This window comes from Syzygium oleosum, unplaced genomic scaffold (assembly GCF_021117445.2).
Source record: "Syzygium oleosum isolate NSW1041296 unplaced genomic scaffold, Sole_v2.1 Sole_v2.07, whole genome shotgun sequence".
NCBI lineage: Eukaryota > Viridiplantae > Streptophyta > Magnoliopsida > Myrtales > Myrtaceae > Syzygium > Syzygium oleosum.
Window position 1 is genome coordinate 10,464,558 of NW_026607491.1, and position 24,219 is coordinate 10,488,776.

Genomic DNA, 24,219 nt, shown 5'->3' on the forward strand with positions numbered 1-24,219 from the left:
AGTAGCTCATGGTATAATTTGGTTACTTTAGTAGCAAGTTACATGCATGCATAAGGAACAAAAGGGCTCCAAAAAGGCAGGGAGGGATTGAGATTGAGCTTTCAATGTGCAAGTGGTGATAATACAGATCGATTTTGACTCCCTCCCTAATCCCACGAAGATCTCGCATTAGTTCGTGCATGTGTCAAGGGGACAGAACGATTATTTTCTGTCACAATTCCTGCGAGGAATAACACTGACTCTGGCCACGTTCAACGATCAATCTCCTCGCCCTTGGTCCAAATTTTAGGACTCTTAAAGCATTTAAAAAGAGTACTATCTATGTGCTCCACTTGAGCATTTCTTGAAAACATTGAAACCCCAATTACTTTCCATTGATAATCATCTTAAACTAGATTAGAATGATAAAACCAAAGTCATTTTGACAATTTTTTTTTTTGGTCAGAAAATTTGACAAGTTAAATTATCATAAACAACTTATCAAAATGCATTTCCATAGTAGAAGTAAGTACGTGTGTGTGTATATATTGTGATAAGGAGGGGTAAATACAAATTGTTACTTCTACTAGTACTCACACATAAGCTACGGACCATATTTTTGAGAAAATATTTTCCAAGCAAGCAATTCTTTTATGTGGTGCCGCAAATTGGGGAATAATCTTTTCTTTTTTCGGTGGGGGGAGAGAAAAGAAAAAAGCTACCAAATATTATAATAATAATTTCCAATTAAGCGAGACAAAATATTTGATATTGATTGATCGAAAATGGCTTAAGGTAGAAGCAAAGGAGCATCGCTTTCAGAGCTCCACCTGATTGGGCAGCCGTGAGACGATAATCACAGAGCCCCCAAAAAAATAATATTTATTTACCATCATTTAATTATTCTATATAGGAGGAATATATAATTTACGTAATTTATATATTTATATGTTTATTCTCATAATGATGCTGTAAAAGTTACCCAATTTGCACAACTTTAATTCGCCGACCAGGGCTATCCAAACATTATTAATTATTTAACTGCATGCGTTTCACAAAATGCGGCTTCGTCAGCTCACTATAAAAAGCGAGTTGACTCATGTCAATTATATACTAATCTCCTATTTAAATAATCTCTATGCTTTTCTTAAATAAAAAAAAATAAAGGGTCCAACACTAATTGCTATGCACATAGATAATAAATCGAAGCACATCGGAACCTTGACTAATTAATTCAATTTCGCACCATTAATTAAACGAGTCCCAATTAGATCGACAGTTGACGAGCTGAAAAATATAGTAATTAAAAAAAAAGCTTACAAGAATCCGAATTTTTCAGCTTTGGAAATTAATGATTAGTATAAACTCACTTTTATTAGCGAGGTGATAAATACAATTGCTTTAGTAAGCATTATGATTCTCCTTTGCACCTTATATTCAATTTCGATTTAATCAATCCACACTTTTCTATACGCGAGGACTCAACATCAATCTGATGGCTAATTAAAAGTTTATACTAACTTTTTTTTATTTTTATGAAGAGGAAGAGTCAAAGCCCGGGTGGGCGGTCCGAGAATATGAAATGTTCATACTCAACGGCGCGAGAAACCGATCGAATCTGTGTCATGTGCTTAAGGCTCATAAAAAACGTTCGTCCCTTGACCATTGGACCGTCCTTGTGGGGTTCGTGATGCTATCCAGCTTATGCTTGATCGCGACGAAATACGATATTAAATACGTGCAAAAAAGGGGTTATTCCTTCCAAATTAATTTAATTATATTCTGTCAATATGGGTTAGTATTTAATTAGGAAGCAAACCACAAGTGCGTGCTTAGGCAAGAATTTAAAGGTGAAGAAAAGTATGAGCACAAAACCCTTTTTTTGTTATTAAATTTTGATATTAATTTTTGCTTTCTGAAGTGACAAAGTGGGACGGTGTTGACCTGTGGAATTTAATTTAATTAATTAATTAAAAGTGGATTTAATTCGAGGAGTTTGATTGGTCATCGAAAAAGAATTTTAGTGATTAAAAAAATTAGGGAGGTAGCTTTGCTTATAATGAAATTAGGAATCTTGCACGCACCATGATTGTACTTGAAGCTGTGTCTCCCCCTTTACGTAGTTCTCAAACCCTAACCCTTGTTTTGTCGGAAGAGCGACAAAAGACGAAGATGTCATTATCATACCTAATCACTCGATGAGAGGTAAAGAGAAGCCGCCCTAATCCTTAGTATACCTAGGCTGCGCATGACAATAATTCTGGATTCAGAATCTGATTTTGGGCAAAAATGATTCTTTTTTATTCTGTGCCCGAAAACAATTTCTAAGCATTTGAAGGCGTTTGATAACTGTCCAAAATTTTTGTTCTTAGAATAGAAAAAGAACATAAATGCGTTTGGTAACTACACAAATTTTTTTTTATTAATAATTTTTTAAAATTTTTTCTCTTTTTTTTTTCTTTCTTTCCCCTTCCTTTCTTGGCCATGGCCAACCGCCAGCACCGGCAACCGGCCACAGGCCAGGGCCAGCAAGGGCATCGCGGCCCTCGCCGCCGCCCTCGCCCTCGCCGTTGCCACCTAGGTCCGTCGCCTGGGTGGCGACGGCAAAGCTGGCCTCGCCTTGGCTGGGCGAGGCTCGACTTCGCCGTCGCCAACCCTAGCGACGGTGAGGTAGGCCTCGCCTTGGTTGGGCGAGGCTGCGAGCCGCCCTCGCCGGCCATGGCCTGTGGCTGGTGGCTGGCGGCCGGTGGCCGGCGGGTGGCGGGGCCGAAAAACAACAACAACTAAGGCTCCGTTCGTTTGGCGGAAAATATTCTCCTTTTGGAAAATATTTTTCCGGAAGTCATTTTCCTGGAAAATGTTTTCCCGGAACATAATTTTCCGGTGTTTGACGACCAATATGAAAAAGTTTCGGAAAATATTTTTCGCCAGCGACCGGCGGCGGAGGGCGACCGGCGGGCGGCCGGCGACCGGGCGGCGGCGGGCGGGCAGCCGACGACAGACAGACAGTGACCGGCGATCAACTTCCTCTCCCGCGGAAAACATTTTCCCTCCCATGGGCAATTTTGCCTTCAATTTGGGGGAAAATGATTTCCTCTTTGTGAAAAGAGGAAATCATTTTCCTCAAAACAATGAAGGATTTGGGGGTGGGGAAGGAAAATGTTTTCCCACGGAAAACATTTTCCGCCCCCGAACACCGGAAAACACGGAAAATGTTTTCCGGAAAAATATTTTTCCGCAAACGAACACAGCCTAAAAAAAAGAAAAAAAACCAAGAAGAATCGGTTCTGTAAAAATTATTCCAGAATCAAGAAACTACTTTTTTTTTATTCTGTTCCAAAACTGATTCTGGGCACAATTTTAATTGTGCCCGGGCACAAAAAATTTAACAAACGGATTTCTGTTTCTAAACTGATTCTGGAAACAAAAGAGCAGAATCAATCACTATTTGGCAAGTTACCAAACAGGCCCCTACTCGACAACCTTTTTGAAAAATAATAGCAGAGAAAGGACTAAGTGGAACTTATATGTGGAGAGAATATTGTAAATTTGTAATTGTAACCAAAGCAATAAGTGGTATTTCTTGATTTTCTTGAAGGGTATTTATTTTGCGGATAATATGTACAAGCGTTTGATTTTGTTTACGATCCGTGATGCCAAAAAGTGTAAAAAAAATCGTTTCGATTTTTGAATGGGCAGCGAAAAAGTATATTTTTCGAAATCATCTCGCTGTGATTGCCATTTGCGAACGTTAATTATCTATGACATTGGGATGAATTTTTTGCATTTGGTTAGTTCACTCACTTTCCCCCTCATAAGTTCATGAGACTTGTCCTCTCAAAATGGTTTTGTTTGTAAATGAGATGCATATTTTGCAGAATAATATCCTTGAGTTAAATTAACTACATTTATAATCTTAAACTTGTGACGTGAGCAGATATGAGATGTTATAAATAATCTTTTTTTTCTTGGGATAGTAAATCTACCTCGGCGCATCGAACATAAGACGGTGCGAAATCTGGCTCTGATATCATGTTAGAAAGTCCAATTCGAAAGCTTCATTTTTCAGGTGGAGGGAGACCCCAAAAGCATATAAACTCCGTAGATGGGAGAATTATCAAAAAAGGCCTAAATTTATTACAATTATACCGATTTAGTCATAAACAATTTTTTTGACCAATTGAGTTATAAACCTTTAGTATTTGTGTTAATTCAGCCCATCCGGCTAATTTTGGCCAGCTGGCACCAATGTGGCACGATCGGCACTGACGCTCACGATTTTTAATAACACATTTTCGAATTTTTTAATTTTCTTTTTCTTTTTCCTTTTTTTTTCCTTTCTCTTTCTTTTTATTTCTTCCTTCTTCCTCTGCCGATCGCCGAACCGAGGCGACCGGCCAGAGGCAAGGGCCGATAACGTCAACCCGGTCGTCTCTGGCCGAGGGTGAGGTCGACCTCACCCAACTATTGGCGAGGTAAGCTCTGGCCGGATTTGGCGAGGGCAAGCCTCACCAATGGTTGGGTGAGGTCGACCTCGCCCAGTGACCGCGAGGCACACCCTCGACCACTGTAGCCTCGCCCGTCCTCACCTCATGCTGGTCATCTTGGTCCGGCAACCGACTAGAAGAAGAAGGAAGAAAAAAGAAAAAAAAATAAAAATGTAAAAATATTTGAAAAATATTAAAAAATGTCTATGTGAGCGCCGGTTGTGCCACGTCAGCACCGGTTGTGTCATGTCAGTGCCGACGGCCAAAATTGGCCGGATGGACTGAATTGGCATAAATTCAAAAAGTTCAGAATTCAATTAATAAAAAAAAAATTTAGGACTGAATTAGAGCAACTGCAATAAATTTAAGATTTTTTTTGGTAATTTTTCCCCTCCGTAGACAGCCAATATCTGGTACGTACCTCAAGACAGACAAGTAGCTAAGCAAAACAAGATTCTCTTAGCTGGATCGTGGAAAGTTTGTTCTCGTTCTTAATTTATCCGACTGCGAAACGCGTCAACATTCTCGCTTCACGACTAACAATTCATCTACGAAAGCAGCAGGCAAAAAAAAAAAATTTTAAGTAATGAAAAGGAAAAACCAAGAAGTGGGATGCAATGCCACAAAGTGACATTTGCTGTTTGGCATCCCCGGGCCGGCGAAATACATTGTACGAACGAATGGCGAGGCGCCACGTGGCCGGCCGTAGGGAAAGCTCTTTTCTCCAAAGTGGAAGTCAAATTTAGACATGATCATTTGTCTCAATAAACTAATGTCATGAAAAGGGAGACCGAGCAATATGGGAAAGGCAAAGCATAAGATTCTGTCCTCCATGCCCTTTGCTTTAACACTGGCAGCAAATGGTTTTTTTTATAGCTGCATCATCTTTTTTTTTTTTTGCTGTTGTCTATGATTTGACTCCTACTTCCACCCCATTTAGATAGAAGTGGGAGTCCGGTAATGGGAGATTACCTCCAACAGAAAATATATTCCCGTTGGATGATTCCGGGGGCATGAACGTAAAGATCCGGTTACTTGAAGGTCCATAAAAATATCGTGGAATAATATTTTGAAAAGCCTTGTTTTTCATGCTTTTTTCTAGAAACGGGTGTTGAGCACATGGGACTGCGACCGAAAATTGCGCATGACTCGCCCCGGGCCAGACAACGCTCTGCCCGAGCCGGACAATGCTCTGCCCGGCTTTAGCCTAAGCCGGTAATCTCTTGCCCGGGTCACCCTAAGCCGGATGAGCTCACAATCCCACTCAAAGGGAGCCGGAGCGCTGGCCTCATGTCGTGTTATTGGTTGTTTGGAATTATTTGTGTGTTTTTTTTTTCTAAAGTTTTGTACTTTCTCATGCGATGCCTGGTCTATGTGATTCTCATGCTATTTGGAAAATAAACTCGCGATGCCTGGTTTCCAAATATGTATCGGAATCATGGTTTTCATATCGAGATCTCAAACACCGGCTCGGTCGTCTTTTGACGACTCGGGCGACTGAATCACAATCTGTTATCTAAAAATTTAGAACGAAGTCGAGAATAAATTTTCCACGGACGTCGCCACAATCGGACTGTCCAGAACAAAGAACGCGACATCAAATGACCTGAGGGTCAGATCGGGCATTTTGGGTATCGTCGAAAAGCCCTCTATGAAAGCTACCCAATTACATCCCATTAGGCTTTTCAACGAAGCTCGATCTTGGGTCGAAAGGTCATGTAACTTTAGCCAAAGCTCCTGAAACTCTTATGCGCATCTACAGCAGTGAAGCAAACAAATCGGGTTTCCTAAATGGATCGAGACTATTCACCATAGCAACCGAAGGAAGAATCTCATGTTTTCCCACTGGAAACCCTAATCCGAACACGAGTTGCACTTCATGAACAGTGACCATGCACTTTGTGGGCATGGCATGGCGTCCATGCTTGTTCAAATGGACAAAAGAAAGTGTCCCTTCTTATCTCGACCCGGCAGGTGGCACAAAAGCCTTATAATTTGAGGCTGCGTTTGGTCGACCGGATAAAAGCCAGGATAGGATATGTTTTATCCTATCCTGTGTTTGGTGGTGGTCCAGGATAGGATAAGGTCGGATATAGACCGGATATAGCCCAGATAAAAAAAAATCCGAGGGGGGTGGGATAGACCTGGATAGGATTTCTAATGCCTATTTTTCCAGAAACCCTACGCTCCACTCGCCGTCATCTTCATCCCCACACCTTATGCGCTTTCACCAAAAAAATTTCTCGACTTTTTTTCCTTCACCGACTCCTCCGGACCCGTGAATAGTAAAAAAAAAAATTATCCTATCCGACTTTAAATCCGTAGTCCACCAAACAGTGGATAGGATATGAAGAAATCACAGGATTTCTTATCCTATCCTATCCAGTCATATCTTGTTTACAAATCCGGACAACCAAACGCAGCCTGAAGGGTTAATACTATAAAAGCCCCCAAACTGGTATACCCGTCCTTACTTTCCCTGGACAGAAATCTACCCCTCCTTACTTTCCCTGGACAGAAATCTAAGGAAAGAGACTGCGTCAGGGAAAAGAGTATGCAGAGAGAGAGAGAGATTCCAGTCCAACGAGCGTTGCTGCTTTAAAGGGAGCTTTGCGAGGAGGCCGATAGGCCTTACCCAATTCAGGAATATATTCTCCTTGTGCAAACATCAAGATCTCTTCCCCCCCATTATTGCAGTGACACATGACATGATCTCTCGTAGTGGCACAGAAAGAGAGAACGAGAGAGAGAGAAAAAGCCCATCATTGCAGTGACACATGACATGATCTCTCGTAGTGGCACTGAAAGAGAGAGAGAGAGAAAAAGATGGGAAAGAGACTGTGAGAAAGGGCAATGGGAGAATATGTTGGGAAGAATCCCTTCCCTCCCCTCTCCATCTCCCTCTCTCCCTTTCATGTTCGTCCTCATGCGCCACCCCCTGCTGGCCGTGGAAGCCGTGCCGCGAATGAGGACGTGCCAAGTGGTCGCGCCACCGGGGAGCCTTGCCACTCACTTATGCCACCACACACTTTTGGAGGGTGAGAGTGAGTACATAACCCCTCTTGTGCGTGAAGAAGTATCTGAGTGTCGCGTGTCGCTCATTAGGGTCGAAATCCTTTCTGAAATGCAAAAGTAAGTATAGTGTCTCGTTAATTCATTTTTATACATATAGGAACAATCGGCGGAACCGGTCCAGAGTATGTATATATGTAATAGTAGAAACCATGAAGACAAAGTATTGTTAGTTTGTTCATATTCTATCGAAAGAAAAAACTTCGAAAGCTGCTTTTGATTTGCCGCGTAATGAAGTAAATTTATGTAATTTGCAATCTAATGAATTGACAATGACATTATATACGACTAAGTTAATCGGTTTGTTTACACTAAGCATGTGACACTTGGTAATGATGACATTACAGTCTGTATTGAGGACGGACCCACGGTTCCTTGTTACTCTGTTTCGATTTTTTATTCTTCGTTTATAGCATAAATCATTAAAAAAAAAAAGAAGATAAATAACACCACGTCTTCTAGGGACAATTCGAGAACTGAAGCAAGGTAGATTCCCGATTCCACGGACTGGAAACTGACCATGTTCGGTTCGGTTCCTAGTTCCAAGGTGAAAATACCGATCACCTCTAACTGGTGTTCATTGATTGATCGGCAATCCCTTGCATGAATTACAATCTTAATGTTTATAGTTATTACCGACAATTAATAACAAAAGAAACAACTACATCTTACGTGACTCCTACAATTCAACAGTTTGTATTTACAAAGGATTGATCGACTCCCACTACCCGATGATCATGTTGGTTTAACATCCTCGTAGCTATATCGATGTACCACAAGAATCGTGTCCGAGATTATCGGCCCCATCACCGAGATAACTGTTTTGTATCCAACTCATCATGAGTCGTGTTAGTTGAAGCCCTTTGTTGATTAAACCAAACTTCATTTACCGATGCATACACTTCAGGACTTAGTTATTTCCTGCTATATCTTTCGCTAGTTAATACTGCTCGTTTTTTGTCGATTAACTATCTTAGCCGACTAAAGTCCTTCAACACTCAACAAATTTTGCCCCTATTGCATCTCGTCCGGCCTTTTTCAGCCCGAGTCAACAACCACAGACCCGACCAATTTTTGGCGCCAACACTTATACACGCCGACTTGTTTCGCTTAGGCGATAGCCTCTTAAGCGCGGATATCTCTCGTACGATCTCAAACAAACTGTCTAGACTTTTACTTTACGTAATTTTGTGCAAACCGTTTCGGATCTCATATGCCTATATGGACCAGAGAGGCCTGTTCGTAACCGGTTCACGGGACGCACAGGATTTCCATGGACCTCCAGGTAACCAACCGGGCCCCTGCACCCGGGACCTCCACAAACGAGGCATGTACAAGTGGTGGTCGGTTCTAATGTTGCCACTTTTCATCACGCAATGCTGGGGTGTGAACCGCCATCCAATCCATCCCTCACTTGGTGCCATCCAGCCTAGGTATATTCTCATTCTTCGTGACGTGTGCATTGGCTTAGACGTGTGCCGTCCTTAATCATCCCCACCTCCCCTCATAGAAGTGGATTGATTCTTCCTTACCCTAGCCAGCTGAAAGTGATTTCACTATTTACATTGCCTTTTTTTTTTTCTTACTTTTGTGGGAATTTTTTGTGGGTAAGTTACAGCTAGGTGCGAAATTAATATCTTAATAAAGAATAATAATGTTCTATTGCATATCCCATATACCGGATGGAGATGAATTGCTAACACGAGAATGTTTGAGAGCCAGCTGTTAATGACATGTATGACGCATCCGACTTGCTCCGGTTCATCTCAGAATTCCCCAATTGTTTGACTGCTGTTGAACAGTTTTTGGATATAAAATGGATCTCTTCACAGAATGATTATAACGAGGCCGATTTCCCTTTTTGGAGCAATATTTAAGGGTTGGAAAGTCATGGAAACTCCATCTTATTAAACTCTCGAATGACTCGATATTTTTGTTGATTGATGCTTCGTGTTCCCTGATTGGAGAGTGGAATATAATTTGTGCACGATCCACTTTTTACACTATCTAAAAGTTTTTTTTTTTAAGGGAAACCCTTTTTATAAGGTAAATACCACAAAAAAAACTCCAAACTATGCCCACTGTGATAAAAAAAAATTCTAAATTTTTTGTCACTAAAAATCCTAAACTTGCCCACTATGATACAAATATCCCTAAATTTTTGAGTCACAGAAAAACCCAAATTTATACAAGTGTGGCATTCACACCCTCTATTTAAGTTTAGGGAAAGTTTCGAGTATTTATGTCATAATGAGCAAGTTTAGGATTTTTAGTGACTCAAAAAAAGGTTCGGGATATTTGTGTCACAATGGGTATAATTTAGGATTTTTTGTGATATTAACCCTTCTTTATATAATATTTTTTTTGAAACAATTGACTGAAAAATTTGTAAATGTTTATATTCCGGCCTTCATATTTTTGTTAACGAAATGCGGAATGTAGGGTACCAATCAAAAGATCTAGAACTCGTTTACATTCTCTTCTATAAATTTCAGGGTTTTCGACGACCGTTCACCTCTAGACAAGTATGCTAAGACAATCGCAGCTCGACCTCATTAAGTAATCTCTTGGGAGTATCGAAAAGAGGAAAAGAGAATTGATCAAGTGACGGTCCTTAATCTATTATGAGATTAACGACATGTTCTAGATTACAAAAAATAAATAATAAATTATTATGTGATCCATTTTTTCAAGAATTAGTGACTCGCAATATGCTGTTACCCTTAAAGTGACTTAAAAATTATTATGCTAGTAAAGCCCACAGAAAAAACTATTGCGGCACCACCGCATACACCACTTATGGTAATACTAAAGCTCATGTATGTTTTTTTTGTTTAAAATTTGCACATTAATTCCACGTCATTAATACGAAAAATTTCAAAAGCGAAATAACTTATGGCCGACAACCCGAATACCATCCGAAAGAAACGTGCGGTTATGGTCTGATTTGTCGGCTGACCCCCAATTGAATTATCCTTACGGGATCCAATCCGAACAGTATCGAAGTCACCCCCATCACCTTTTGCCCTGTCTGCGGTGTGCAAAAAACCAATGATGAGCACCAAAGATGCTTTGTGATGCAACCCATGGAGAAATGGAATCCCATTCAACAATAATATCCTTTCGGAATATTAAGCCCTAATACCTAGAGAGATTCTAATTCTGGGTAATAGCTCTAGCTCACCCCCGTGGAATCTCTCTCGTCTCAGAGGCCCCTTTGTCCTGTAATGTGATTCATATTAGTTTGGACCGGAAAATTGTCCGATCGGTGCTCAACCTGCTGCACATATGTTAATTTAGTCCATAAAATTTTTCAATTTCGTCGATTGAGTCCTAAACATTTACGAGAAGTTCCAATATAGTCATTCCAGTCAATTTTAATCGAAAATCGATGACGTGGCGGGATGCACCGCAGGACGGCCGGCGATGACCAAACCGCCACGTCGATGATTTCCGGCGAGAATTGGCCGAAAGGATTGTATCGGAATCTCGAGCAAAGGTTCAGAACTAAATTGGTAAAGTTAGAAGTCTAAAATCGATAGAATAATTTCCCTCTTTCAGGCCATTACATATTCGGGTAGAAAAAGTTTAAAAGGAAAGGAAAGAAGAGGGAGTAATGGTAATAATAACATTAATGATGAGTAGTGCGCCCCCGCTGTGGAATGTCACTCATTGTGAGGTTTGACTCTTGAATGGGGCAAAAAGGAGAGAGAGACACGGCTAAAGTTTCGGAGGGGTTGGTGGCGATGGCGATAGACAACAAAGAGATGAGGGAGCATATAATATCAAGAATCAAATTGTTCCAAAAATAAATAAATTTAAGAGGAAATAATTTTTTTTAAAAAAAAAAGCAGAAAAAAGAGCAAAAATAGCAATTTGGCAAAATTAAAGTTATGGAGTGACGTGGTCGGATCCTGTCCACCCGCGGACCACCAATCGGTACACCTAATTTTGTTTGGGGAATATTCCTTTTTTCTCTCTCTCTCTATTTTGCTTTTTGGATGAGACATCACTCTTTATTGGGGTTGTCATTTCTTGCGTATGGGTTATGTCCCCCATGTTTCCCCTTTTTCATGTAATTTCTCGTAATTTTCATTAATATTGCCCGAAATTCAATTTCCTAGATGTTCAATTTCATGGAAAAGAGGATTTGAGCTCGATTGATTTTCTCTTTGGTGGGTGTTAAATTGTTAGCTGTGTCTAATTAAACAAAATGTAAATCACACAATTGAGCTTGACTTGCAATAATGAGATTCCACTCATTGTGCTGCATCTTGATAATTGGGAAAATGTTGTGGGGGGGAGTTACGTTTGAAATTGGTGGTTTCAAAAGTGGAGTTATTATAGTTATGGCAAAGAAATTTCACGAATTATTTTAAATTTCTAGGACGTGGTTGAAGATGGGAATCATTGCAAGTCCTGGGTCCTTCTGTGCTATTTTCATTGAGGGTTCGTTCGTTTTGCGAAAAATATAACGTTCTGGAAAATGTTTTTCAAGAAAATGATTATATTTTTTGGTGTTCGGCTGAAACCTGAAAATGAACTAAAAAATATTTTCCGCCGTTTGGTGTCTTATTTGATTTTTTTGGGAAAATTACCAAAAGAGTAAAAGTTTTCATTATTTTTTATTTTGCAATTATTGTTCTTTTTCTTTTTTTTTTGCCTTTACTTTACTTTTCTTTTTGCTTCTTAGCGACCGGCTACATCCGAGCTCGAGCCTCGCCACAACCGATGAGGGTCGAGCTAGCCCAATTCCGGCAAGCTTGGCAAGGCTCACCAAAGGTCGACGAGGCTCTACCTCTGGTAAGGCCTGAGCTCGCCCAAGGCCAATCGGGCCAGCTCGAGCCTCGCTAGACCCAGTGAGCTAGGCAAGGCTTTGGCGAACACTGGCCTCAAGCTTTGCCAGCCTGTGGCGAGGCTCAAGCTCGCTTGTAGCCAATCACCGGCCACCGCCACCGGCTACTAAAGAAGCAAAAAGAAAAGGAAAGAAAAGGAAAAAGAAAAAAAAATTAAAAAATCAATTTTTTTTAAAAAAAAAATAAAAGGAAAAGGTATTTAGTGAAAGAAAGTGCTGGGTCTAGAGGTGAAAGAAAGAGGATGGATAAAAGCGAAAAACAGTTTCCCCACTTTTGAATATGTTTTTTCCATTAGCGGAAAATGTTTTTTTTTACTAGTTTATTTTTCATGAACCGTACGCCGAAAAATTCGAAAAATATTTTCTTAGAAATTGTTTTCCGTAAAACTAATGGAGCCTAAATTAAAAGATGGAACATCACCTGATTAAAGATGGAGCTCCTCGTACCAAATGAAGTTTTCTTGGAAGACAAATGAGTATGGGTAAGTTTTGGGACTACTTTCTCGATGGGCTTTGGACTATAAAAGTCCCTTGGGCAAATATATTTTTTAAAGAGATTTGGAAAAATGCAATTGCATTTCAAGATACCTTTAACCTAAGGCAGATCCGGAAGCACTATGGATTATGAGCATTTCCGAAATGTTAATATTTTTTTTTCTTCCAACTTTACCCGTGTTAAACTTTCATCCGAAAATGTCTTCACCTTGCGCGACTTTAGCCGCCAATGAGTAGCCGACGAGGGTAGATCTGGAGTAGAGAGGCCAGTTGGCAAGATGACTTTCAGAAAATGTATAAGTGTGATGATTCAAAAATAAATACCAAGGGAGACAAACAATAGGGACATAAGGGTCCGTTCGTTTCGTGGAAAATGTTTTCTAGGAAAATATTTTCCAGGTTTTCCTATGTTTGGAGGGCAGAAAATAAACTAACCGTGGAAAATATTTTCCTTCAGTGGACAAAACACCTTCAAAAGTGATGAAAATGTTTTCCACTTTTTGAAAAGAGGAAATCATTTTCCTCCCCTCCTTCTTTCATCGTTCATTATAATTATTTTTATTTTCTTTTTTAAAAAATTATATTTATTTTTTCTTTTTTTCTTTTTTTCTTTTTCCTTTTCTTTTTTCTTCTTTCTCCTTTCTATCATCTTCTCCGGTCGGTCGCCAGCCACAAGCGAGCTCGAGCCTCACCACAGGCCGGCGAGGCTCGAGCTCGCCCTAGGCCAGCGTGCTTGGGCCTCGCCTACGTCTGGTGACCTCGGTGAGGGCTTGAGCCTCGCCCACCTTGCCAAATGTGGCGAGGCTCAACCTCGTCGGAATCTGGCGAGCTCGAGCTCACCTATGGCCGATCACCGGCCGCCGCCGGGGGTGGCCGAAGAAGAAGAAGAAGGAAAAAGAAGAAAAAGAAAATTAAAAATATTTTAAAAAAATTATTACAAGTATTGTAAGGAGGAAAATCTTTTCCATACTAAACAACGGAAAATATTTTTCGAGACTTTTTGAGATTTCAGTCGAACACCTGAAAAATATGCCATATTCTAGGAAAATGCTGTCTTTCTGGAAAAAATTTTCCAAAAACGTAATATTTTTCACAAAACGAAAAGAGCCTAAGAAACCCTTCGTTAAGGATAAACTTTTCTTTTATGCCATTGTTCTAAGTTATAACGTGAGATAACATGTGTGCATAATCTCCTTCCACCAAAAGACAGATTATCAAGTGCAAGATAAGGGAGACTTCCGAGGAGATACCTTCCTATACTTAGGCTTCCCGAGACATAAATCCAAATTTCATCAACTCAGATGACTGAGTCTCGGCCCTCGGGTGGTCGGTCCGGTGGTCACAGACGGGATGGGGTTCGAGACAGTTTAGCCCGCAGTTCGATCCCAGATTCGAAAAGCAATCCATTTTAGTGTACTTACCATGATTCGAAAAGCAAGATGGGGATACCATTTATATCTCGTGTCATGTTGATACAAGTAATAGGGCTATGTACTTTCACAGTGCCACAGAAGAATACTGCATGCCTTCTATCGTGCGTCATCACAATTCATGATCTCTCTAGAGGGGTCTCTTCAAAGATTAACGAGTGTCTTGGATATAGAACCGTAGCGTTCATCTTAGGGCAGTGAACATAGTAACATTCTCTTTCGTTTCTCCTAATCCCGCAAGCACATCGATGTCATCTCGCGTTTGCATTGTGAAGAGAAATAAATTACACCCCTCCGTCTCGAAAATCGGAGATCTGAATAGGCGACCTCCGTCCGGTTCTTGAACCCCAATCGATTCAGCCAACCTCGGGAAGACGACACTAAACTATATTCAAACTCTCTACCGGCACTTTTTTTGTTTTTTGCAAAATCACAAATAACACGCATATATTTATGTTGAATTATTCGATATGAGTGTGTGTGAAAGAGAGAAGACAACTGCTATCCATTTTGGTACACCAAAGCAACGTAAATTATGTAGTCTTATGCAATAGAATAAGCTTCAAGCAATAGTTTATTGTTTTTTACAGCAGTTGCAATCGGCAACTTTTAGCACGAATCAATCAAACAAACTCGAATTCATCCTCCTCGAGGTGCGCCACGAACTTGACGAGCCCCCGGCCCTCCACATCCCTCACAAACTCCACCTTGAAGGGACGATTTGCGGTCAGGCTCTTGCCCCTCCAGAACATCAGGTTCTGCTTCACCTCACCTTCCATTCCGCTCAGCTCCAGCTCCGCTACCCGCGGCACGTGGTACACCCTCACCGGCGCCTTCACCCTGACCCTCGACCCGATCCTCGCAGGGTCCGGCGACGGGGCGACATCGTTCTTGAAGGAGACCGAGGACGGCTTGTGCTCTGATTTGAGCGCGACCTCGCAGGATATCGTCGACCTCCTCCGCCCCGAGCAGATCCTCGGGAGCGGAGAGGCAGAGGCCGGGGACAGCCGGAGAGTGAGCATGCGTGCCGAGAAGATGAAAAGGGGGCAAGGAGAAGGTGATGGAGAAGAAAGAGGATTGAGAGTTGAATTCAAAAGGAAATGTGTTGTGGTTTATTTCAAGCAATGAGAATTGGTATGTGACCAAGATTGTATAGAACAGAAGTTGATACTTTTAGCTGTGAACTAACAATCTTTTGGGGTTGAATCTAACCAACAATCCTCGCCTCATAGAGTTAGATGGTTCTCCTTCTGACTTTCCGAAATCAAAGATAACACCATGCATTGCCTCCTACAATTTGTAAGTCGGCTTCACATTGTGCCCCTTTCAAAGTCAGAATTGTAGTCAACCTATTCATCTCCTAAAGATGATGCAATTGTTTCAATTTTGCGCCAATTTCCTAAAACCTACTACTTGCTAATGATCGCAGCCGGTAAGCCCATCGGTCCACACAGTTGTACGTGTACCGTGGAAGATTCAGTGGCCATGAACGGTCTGTCATGTCCTTTGAAATAGAAATTTGTTTGTCGCGCTCTTTTGACCGTCGCACGGTGAAAAGGGGCAATTCATCTCCATCAAGTATTTGGAGGAGAGTCATTCAACCAAAAACTCGAAAATAGAAAACGAGAGTGATTCTTCAAGCAATATCCTCACACATTTCTGGCACAAGTTAATCCTCCTTTAACAAGAAACAAAGGGAGATGAGAGAAGGAACAATTGTCATTTTAACAAAGCTCATACTAACAAGCAACGCCTTAGAACCCGACAGTGACATGGCTAAATAACCAGTCAGACCTTGCTTCGCCACAGCCACCTCAATACAGATTACAGGAGCAAGGTCATAAGCAATTCGCAGTTTTTCTTGGTCACTCCCTTGGAATTTCAGATGAACTTTGAATGACAGCTTCCACCGGACATAGATCACAGAAAGGACAACTTCGGAGAAAAACTAGAAGTACCACAGAAGTACTATAGGGGATGATTATATCGTAGGAGATAAAACAACCAAAAGCTTTACAATCCATGTTTAGCGGAGCAAACTGAATCGCAGCAGAAAGTAACATATATTTCTCACACGTTCACGTTAACCAGCTCGCACCCATATGAAAAACATGGGACATCCGTACACATCGAGAGAAGAGGTGGAGTGTCAAACCAAAATGGGCAGCTGTTTACATTACACAGAATTTACAGGGACTTGACTGGGAGAAACAAATTGGGAAGCGGAAGAGAAGATTGTCCCTGATATGTATAGAGGAAATGGCACATGCTTTTGACAAAATTTTGAGATCATAAGTCCCTGGTATCATAGCAAAAGAATACGAAAGGAGCCTTCGGCTATTATTATATGTGATGGCTCGGGAAGCGACCGATTAGTCTGCATTGTTCTGGAAACAAAGAAGATTTGACCTGTCCATTGAGAGGAAAGAGCTCTCCATCAATGCCACAGCCACTGTGCGTGTGCTTCCCGGCTTTAATCTTCACCGACTTTACCTGCATTCATTGAAAGCTTAGGTAAATTTAATATATTCTAAATTAGAGGAGAAACCACTAGAGGACGAAAACTTCGCTTGTCAACTACTCAGAACACGTATGTGGACAAAAGAAGTCCTATATCAGATGTGTAAACGTGTGTAGTCACCAGCTCATTTTCCTAAGATGGGATTTGCAGCACTTTTGGTTCCCCTAATGATTTATTTCGTCCTTTTTATACTTTTGCGATAACACATTATGAAGATTCGCCAACAGACTGCATAGACTGCAAACGTTTACCCAATATGAATATTCAGAGTACCAAACTTTTAATTGCCAATGCACCATGCACTACAACAATATCCTGGATCATCCCAATGCTTTCAAATTGCAGCCTGTCTCAATTTGCGTGCAGAAGGGTACAGACAGATTTTACATTAATGAAAAACCCTCAATTTTGAACTAAATATACGCAGGCATTTTCATTCAACTTTTTCCCATTATTCCACCTGACTCTCCCAGCCCCTGCTGTCAAAACCGGATTGGAAAAAAGACAAGTCAAAAGAAACCAACGAATACAAATATGAAGGTAAAAAAATAGAAGAGATTCACACAACCTAGTGCTGACAGCAGAAATGTTTAGTCCAGAAGAAAAGATGATTAGTGTGCATGTACCTTTATGTAATCAACATACGGTAGATCAAGGTGTCCACCCATCTGAAGACGCATGAAAAATCTCAAGAGTCTCCACCTCCCACTTCCACGAACCAGAAGCATATCTAAGGTGTTGTCATCAGGCTCCGCTTTTGGTGCCACCACCTGAGAGCTCTGAACAGTTCGGCAGGCATGGTTACACACCAATATGCCAAGAAACTGTCCCTTAGAAACTACCCACTTCTCTTCACATCTAGGTACGAGTTCTTTCTTAACTCCAGTTTCTATATCATCTGGAGGCCCAGGCAGTTCTATTGGGTTTTCTACATCCCATTTAGGCTCAGAGGCCCACCTTGGTTCAGCATCCCAAATTGGACCAGGATCAGACATTGTTGATGAAATATCCTCCTTATCATTTGTCACAGCATTTCCCCATGTCCGATCATGTGTAGCGTGCAGCCCAGACCATCCTCTATCTGTCCTTGACTTTGACCTTGTCCTCGGCCAGTTTGGAGTTGTTGACAGGGGGTTTTGGGGATGAATAACTTCTGGTTCAGCCGTAACATTGTTTCTTCCGGATGACAGGCGTTTGGATTTCGGATCTATGCCACGAACATAGTCGGATGGTTCAGTACTAGCATGAGTGCTACTGCAGGTTGTATCCGGATCTCCACCAGACATCCGGCTTGGGGTCATTATTGAGTCAATGCTTGATAAGCTGGATGCTCTAGGCATGCCTTCTTTGCTCGACCTTCTCATAATGTCATTGTACAGGTCTGACATGTCAAATGCTTCATGTTCAGTCGAGAGCTTTCCTTCCTGATCTTCTTTCAATGCTGGAAGATATTCCACTTCATAGTTGTATTTTGGCAAACAAAGGAACTTCAGGAAACCAGCCACAAAGTAACGCAGAGGACCAAAGCGCTTCTGATATTTCTCGGACAGCTCCAACACTGAAAAGAAGAATACCATTTGTTAGTGACAAGTTTTGAGTTAAATGAGCGAAATTGTAATTACATGAGAGAGAGAGGAGGTATTGTGAACTAGAGATGTAGGTAGGTGATTTGAAATACGTGCCTATTTTGGCCATATCCATTGGGCATCAAGGAAAAAACATAACGGAGGAGGAGGACATACAAGCATTTGAAGGATATAATTTCTCTGCTTTTTAGTTTGAACCATCCCAAGCAGTTAAGAATTAATGACAGTAGTGGAACAGAAAAGTTGGAGACTGTAGACCCGAGTGACATGAATTACCATCACTGACGAAACCATAGTACGCACAAGTCATGCCAAAGTGAATGGCACCATTTTGAAGCCATTCGACAGCAAAAACATCTGTAGCAGTTAAACCACCCTGAAACAATAAAAAAAATATATCTTATTCAAGAGCAAGAGAAAGCCGCACAATAATTTGAACGAATACCCAAAAACTACATTGCAAAAACCGAACAGATACTTGAATAAATAATTCCAAATTTCTAAGCCAGAAAGAAATTGAAGTTCCTAATATAGTTCACTCAAGAGCACTGCAGGGGAAAAAACATTAATAAACATCACTTTGTACAAAGCTGGTTCACTCATTCAAACAACCCGGCACTATTAAATACTCTTGTAGGTATTACTATTGACATTAAAATATGCTCCTGCGTGCTTAAAAAATTCATGCTTCCAGAACTTAAAAAGTCTATTTGCTAATAGCTATTTTTTGAGTTTGCTCAATAGATATATCACATTTTAGCTCCAAAAATCTCAATTGGTCATAATCAGTGGATATTATAACCATTACAACTCACTAAAGTAAAGCACTTCATATGTTTCGCAGGAAATTTTATTATGATAGAACACCTTCAGAAGCCTACAAGAAGTAAAGCCAGTTCAAGTGATCCAAGGTTTGGGAAATAATGCTCTCGATTAAAGCACATAGTGCTCTAGTGATACATCAAGTAAAAAAATCTCATTCCTTGAAATCATTTCAGGTGGTCAACGCAGCATGTTGAAATGTGGATTTCATTTTCTTTTGCTAAAAACATGATGACAAGTATTTACATGAAAAGAGAGGTGGGGAAGAACATAAATGTTAAGCGTGCGAGTCACTTTGAAGCTGACATGAGAGAAGAAAAATGGCTTTGTGAAAGTGGATTGAGCATTATCACAAACATTAAACGGTCAACTCTTGACATAAATAAGAAAGGGGAATAAAGCAGCAATATGGAGATCTAGACAGAGACTGGAGAGCACAGATCATACCAAAATGAACACACGTACAAACTCACAAATGGTTAGAGATATGGGAATATATACATACACTGAGTCGATCATGTCAATGCCACCAATCAGTGCATAAGTAAATTTCATGACAATATGAGTTGTGTTTGGAAATAATATCATAGGGAAAAGAAAGCGATACCTTCACAATAGCTAAAGCTGCAGAAATTGGATCCCTGACTCCCAAAACAGTCCAAACAAGTGAATTATCAGAACCAGCAGGTATTATTCCCATAGGTATGGAAATTCCTTCTTTCTGATTATCCCTACGAAGCAATCCATTCAGAACCTGTAGAGCACACAAAAGGTTGCGACTTACTCATCTAAGGAGGACGAAGAAAAGAAGGTGGAAAGGTAAAGAGGTCATTACTTTAAACTACTTCAAACCTTACGAGTCAGTAGCATAGAAGGTATGGCTATCCAAGGCAGATATATACTAAGATAGAAGTGGGTATGAAGCAAAGTTGCACCATGTCTTGCATAATCACAACACCTCATACACAATAATCGTTCCTGCTATATAACCCATTCCACAGAATAAAAATATGAATAGCCATCTACTACAGCTGGCCAAAACAGCAAAGCAAATGAAACTATCAGTTGCATTGCAGAAAACATGTTCCTCGTCATTAATACGTTTGCTCGCCAATTTCATTATTTAACAGATAATGCCGAACTAAATTTGACTAATTACCAACATTCCTCGTATTAATTTATAAACTATTTGAGTCACTTACCAACTTTTCATCTTGCTTAGTTTTGAAAAGTACCAATATTTATTAATTCCTCCAAAATCACCAACTATTATAATAATTACCAACATTGACTCTAAAATTCTGATTATTCCATTTTGTCTTTTGTGTTCAGGAACCAGCATGCTACAAGTGCAACAACGCTAGTTTAATAGAAGAAAAAAGCGAAACGTAAATGCTATTGGTCCAACTACCAATTCTAAGATGGAACTGCATATTACAACCCTAGAGTCCCAGCTTTCGCAACATCGCAACATCATACCTCTTCCAACCTTTTTTTCTTTTTCACTTAAATGTGTAGAATATCATAATTTTCACTACCGACCACAACTCTCACTAGTTATTCCCAACAAGTATCTACAAATCCTTCCTCCCAATCAACAAGCACCACTGACCACAGTTACTGCTAACAACTAGCATCAAGTGAAATTACGTACGCCATCAAACATTAGAGAAAAAGGTCCACAATCAAAACATTTAGGAAAGTGCTGAACTCTCTCAACACAGATACAACCTAACATATTGCCTAAAATCATCAGTTCCACTGATTGTTAGTTTATTCAGTATCAGACCAGAACCTTAAAACTAGCCCTTATTCAACATGCTATTATGGAAGGGTTTGACAGTCCATGGAGACACAAAATGCCATAGTCAGATATATATATTTGGTAAAATAAAGAGTAGGAACAAATATGGTGGCAAATGACAAACCTCATTGACAATTCCATCCCCTCCAACACATATTATTCCTGGAGAGCATTGAGCAATGCAGATAAATAAAAGCAGCAATCAGACCGCGATAATCAAAGTACAAGAAAACTGTCAAGCAGTGAGAGCTCGATTTAGCAGTCCTACCATCAGGACAGGTGCTGAAGTCAACACTAGAAGCTAGACTTTTAGCATGACCAGCATGAGTAGTCTTAACTACCTCCAGCTGGAATCCTGCAAGCTGTTAGAATGCATCATCAATAAGAGATGGATTTCTGAATGTATGGAAGTATGCAGATGAGAATGGTAGAGGAGTATTGCAAACCACCTAGAGCAACATGCATGAAACATAAGATGCAAAAGTACTCTTTTAGCTGCAGAAAAGATAACTAGAATATTACCTTACCAAAAAAAAAAAAGATATCTAGAATACACCAAAAGCGGACTCTCTTTCACTGATAGTCGAGAATTACATAATCTAGTTCTTGACATTTATATCCACACTTCATTCTTCTAAGCATGACCATACACAAACTTCGGTTGCAAGTGAAAGCAAGGGCCACATTGGAAACAGTCCACCCACATGTGACAGTAGAATGATAGTCTTCAGCCAATATAAAAGACTTCCAAAACAGATATGCGACTAGCAATAAGAAAACGACCTATACCATTGAAGCTGATTTGGCTTGACAAAATAATTAAAATCAAGTGGAACTGGAAGGTAGAAGGAGCATTCGGTATTAAAAGCAGTGTGCTTATGGAAGTTTTTCACTTGACCTATCATAGGAAAAGAAGTCAATTGCAAGGATGCGCAATTGGCAAGACGAAGTAGCCTTAAGTTTCCTTCCAGTTCTCAGTGAGATGTGAAAAAAAAAGACAGCTTAGCAAATAGAAAAATTTAGATAAGGGCAGCAATATACGAATGCTTCCTGGTGGCTAGATTATAAGGCTTTATGGCATAAAAAATTACTCAGGAGGGCACAATTCTATCTTTTCTTCTTTTGTGCACCTGAGCTGATCAGAGCATGAAAATGAGCAGCCAACGGAACCGAAGAGCATGGACAAACAACTAGCTTTGTACAAAAGAGATGGTAATCTATGACACTACCTTAAATATTGGCTCAGCCATTCTGTAGAAGACTTTACTCGATCTACCCCGACCAGACCGTGGGTTTAATATGACAAGCATTCTGGGAGGATTCTTGCATCTGAAAATTAATTCAGGCGGAGGGTCAATGGGAAGCAATTCTGAAGAAGCTTGCTTCTTTGATGAAACCAGCGGGTGTGGCAAACAATTGACATAGCATTGCTGGTCAGCAAAGCCACCCACCCATTGAATTGCCTCTTCTTTGCTAGAAGCCACAAAACGGAAGTCCTTGCGACTTCTCTTTTGACCTTTCATGAAACAAAAGAAGCCACACGATCCATTCCTTTCGGGGTACGCATGCACTGTGAAATGTCTAAGTCCAGCATTATAGGACACCTGCCAGAGTTATGTCATGAAAGAAAAGTTTTGTTAAGTTAACAGCCCCTTCTCATTCAAGCAGTACTAATCTATCTATGCATCTATATCCAACTATCATCCCACGGTCAATTTTTCCTATCTTATTCTGCTTGAATGAAACGGACATACCGAGACAACGTGATCGAGTGGCAAGACATTGGAGCCCCAGACTAAAGCCCTGCTGGTAAGTTTAGCATCGACAGCGCCTTCTTTAGTACTTATCTCAGCTGAATTTTGTTTCCCATCCTTGCCATCTACATTCTTTCTCTTATCTAAAACAAGCTTCCCCGTATAAACAACGTAACCCAACAAATCGGACTTCTCATCTCCGCCTCCGTCTCCCCCGATTATATCGATCCTATGCTCGTCCGCCTTCTTCGCTGTGAAAGGATCATCGACCACGACGCTGGTCGGATTTATATTCTGCCTCGACGCCGGGGTCCTAACCTTGTTCCGCTTCTCGGGGAACACGACGGGCGACGCGGCGTGCCCTCCGCCGGGCGAGCACAGCCCCATTCTCCTCAACGACTGCTGAGGCACCGAAACCCTAAGGCTGCTATTGCTCTTCGAGAGGCTCCCGCTCTTTTGCATCTCGGCCGATATCCGCCTCCTCCTCCTCCTCCTCCGCCACCTAAATTCCAAGCAACCCCCGGAATCACACAACGCCCATGGGAACCGGCATCGCGTCGGCCCGAGCCGTCGATCAAATCGACACCACACCAAATTCCCCGACGGGCGACGCCGATTCGAGCAACGATCCGACGGGGACAACGCCCGGCCTCGCAGATCAGATCGGCCTGCGAAAGAATTCCGCCCCCTCGATCAGCTTCCGCGAACCCCGATCCGACACAAAGAACGCCGGGAAACAATCCAAATCGGGAGAAATCGAGCCGAAACGGAGAATCACCAGCTGAGAGAATCCGACCGACGGCCCCCCCCCACCCCGCCCGGCGGCGAGAGCTCCGCCGCCTCCGTCGGCGATCGAATTGGCCGGAGGAGAAATGCGCAGGGAAGGCGAGAGACAGAGAGAGAGAGAGGAAAATTGCTCCGGAAAATTCAAAAATGAAAAGAAGGAGAAGAAGGAGAGGATAAGAAATCCCTCGCTGCCCCTTCGAAAAGTAGCGGAATCGAAATGGAAAAATATGGCGAGTACGAGAAATTGGAAACTCGAGGGGGGTAGACGAGCGAGGAAGGGAGGGCGGAGGGTCTGGTTTTGTATCCTCTGCTTCGCCACCCATCTCCAGCCCCCGCGAGCGCGGGCTCCTGATTGGTCCACGTCAGCGCGCGGGCCCCCCCGCGGTGCTCCCGCTCCGGCGTATGATTCCAGGAGTTAGCTGTGGGACACGGAACTCTCTACCTAACAATTTAGCGTTGTTAATTAATAATTGAGCCCCATTAACTTTAATTAGAATTAATTAAAATAGATTATACGGTAATGATTGTGCGACTTTTAAAAAAGAAATGTGAGTATATTCGAAAATATACGAAGAATAGCGACGGTCGGGAGGAACAGTCGAGGAAAATTACAAAAGAGGAGTCTCTT

General features: G+C 41.3%; 2 protein-coding genes across 3 annotated transcripts; both read right to left on the bottom strand.

The window, feature by feature from the left end:
- Window positions 1-14,826: 14,826 nt before the first annotated feature.
- Window positions 14,827-15,732, bottom strand: LOC115670802 (ferredoxin-thioredoxin reductase, variable chain-like). Its single transcript, XM_030592167.2, has one exon. The coding sequence runs from the start codon at window positions 15,338-15,340 to the stop codon at window positions 14,942-14,944; it is 399 nt and encodes a 132-aa protein (XP_030448027.1). The 5' UTR covers window positions 15,341-15,732; the 3' UTR covers window positions 14,827-14,941.
- A 611-nt stretch (window positions 15,733-16,343) lies between these two features.
- Window positions 16,344-23,810, bottom strand: LOC115684644 (sphingoid long-chain bases kinase 1). 2 transcript variants are annotated; one of them, XM_056312922.1, is made up of 9 exons: window positions 23,584-23,810; window positions 22,806-23,473; window positions 22,281-22,655; window positions 21,320-21,413; window positions 21,176-21,213; window positions 19,855-20,001; window positions 18,702-18,801; window positions 17,466-18,397; window positions 16,344-16,811 (listed from the first exon to the last, which is right to left on the bottom strand). In XM_056312922.1, the coding sequence occupies exons 2-9, from the start codon at window positions 23,265-23,267 to the stop codon at window positions 16,662-16,664; spliced, it is 2,298 nt and encodes a 765-aa protein (XP_056168897.1). In that variant the 5' UTR covers window positions 23,268-23,473; window positions 23,584-23,810; the 3' UTR covers window positions 16,344-16,661. The 2 variants fall into 2 exon arrangements, with proteins under 2 accessions (XP_056168897.1, XP_030465371.1); XM_030609511.2 differs by having other exon boundaries at window positions 22,806-23,810.
- Window positions 23,811-24,219: the final 409 nt, after the last annotated feature.

Coding starts and splice junctions, on each gene's coding strand:
- LOC115670802 (XM_030592167.2), bottom strand. CDS start 15,340: ATGCTCACTCTCCGGCTGTCCCCGGCCTCTGCCTCTCCGCTCCCGAGG.
- LOC115684644 (XM_056312922.1), bottom strand. CDS start 23,267: ATGCAAAAGAGCGGGAGCCTCTCGAAGAGCAATAGCAGCCTTAGGGTT. Junction 21,414..22,280: donor TGGCTGAGCCAATATTTAAG/GTAGTGTCATAG, acceptor GCATTCTAACAG/CTTGCAGGATTCCAGCTGGA. Junction 20,002..21,175: donor GGGATGGAATTGTCAATGAG/GTTTGTCATTTG, acceptor TGTGCTCTACAG/GTTCTGAATGGATTGCTTCG.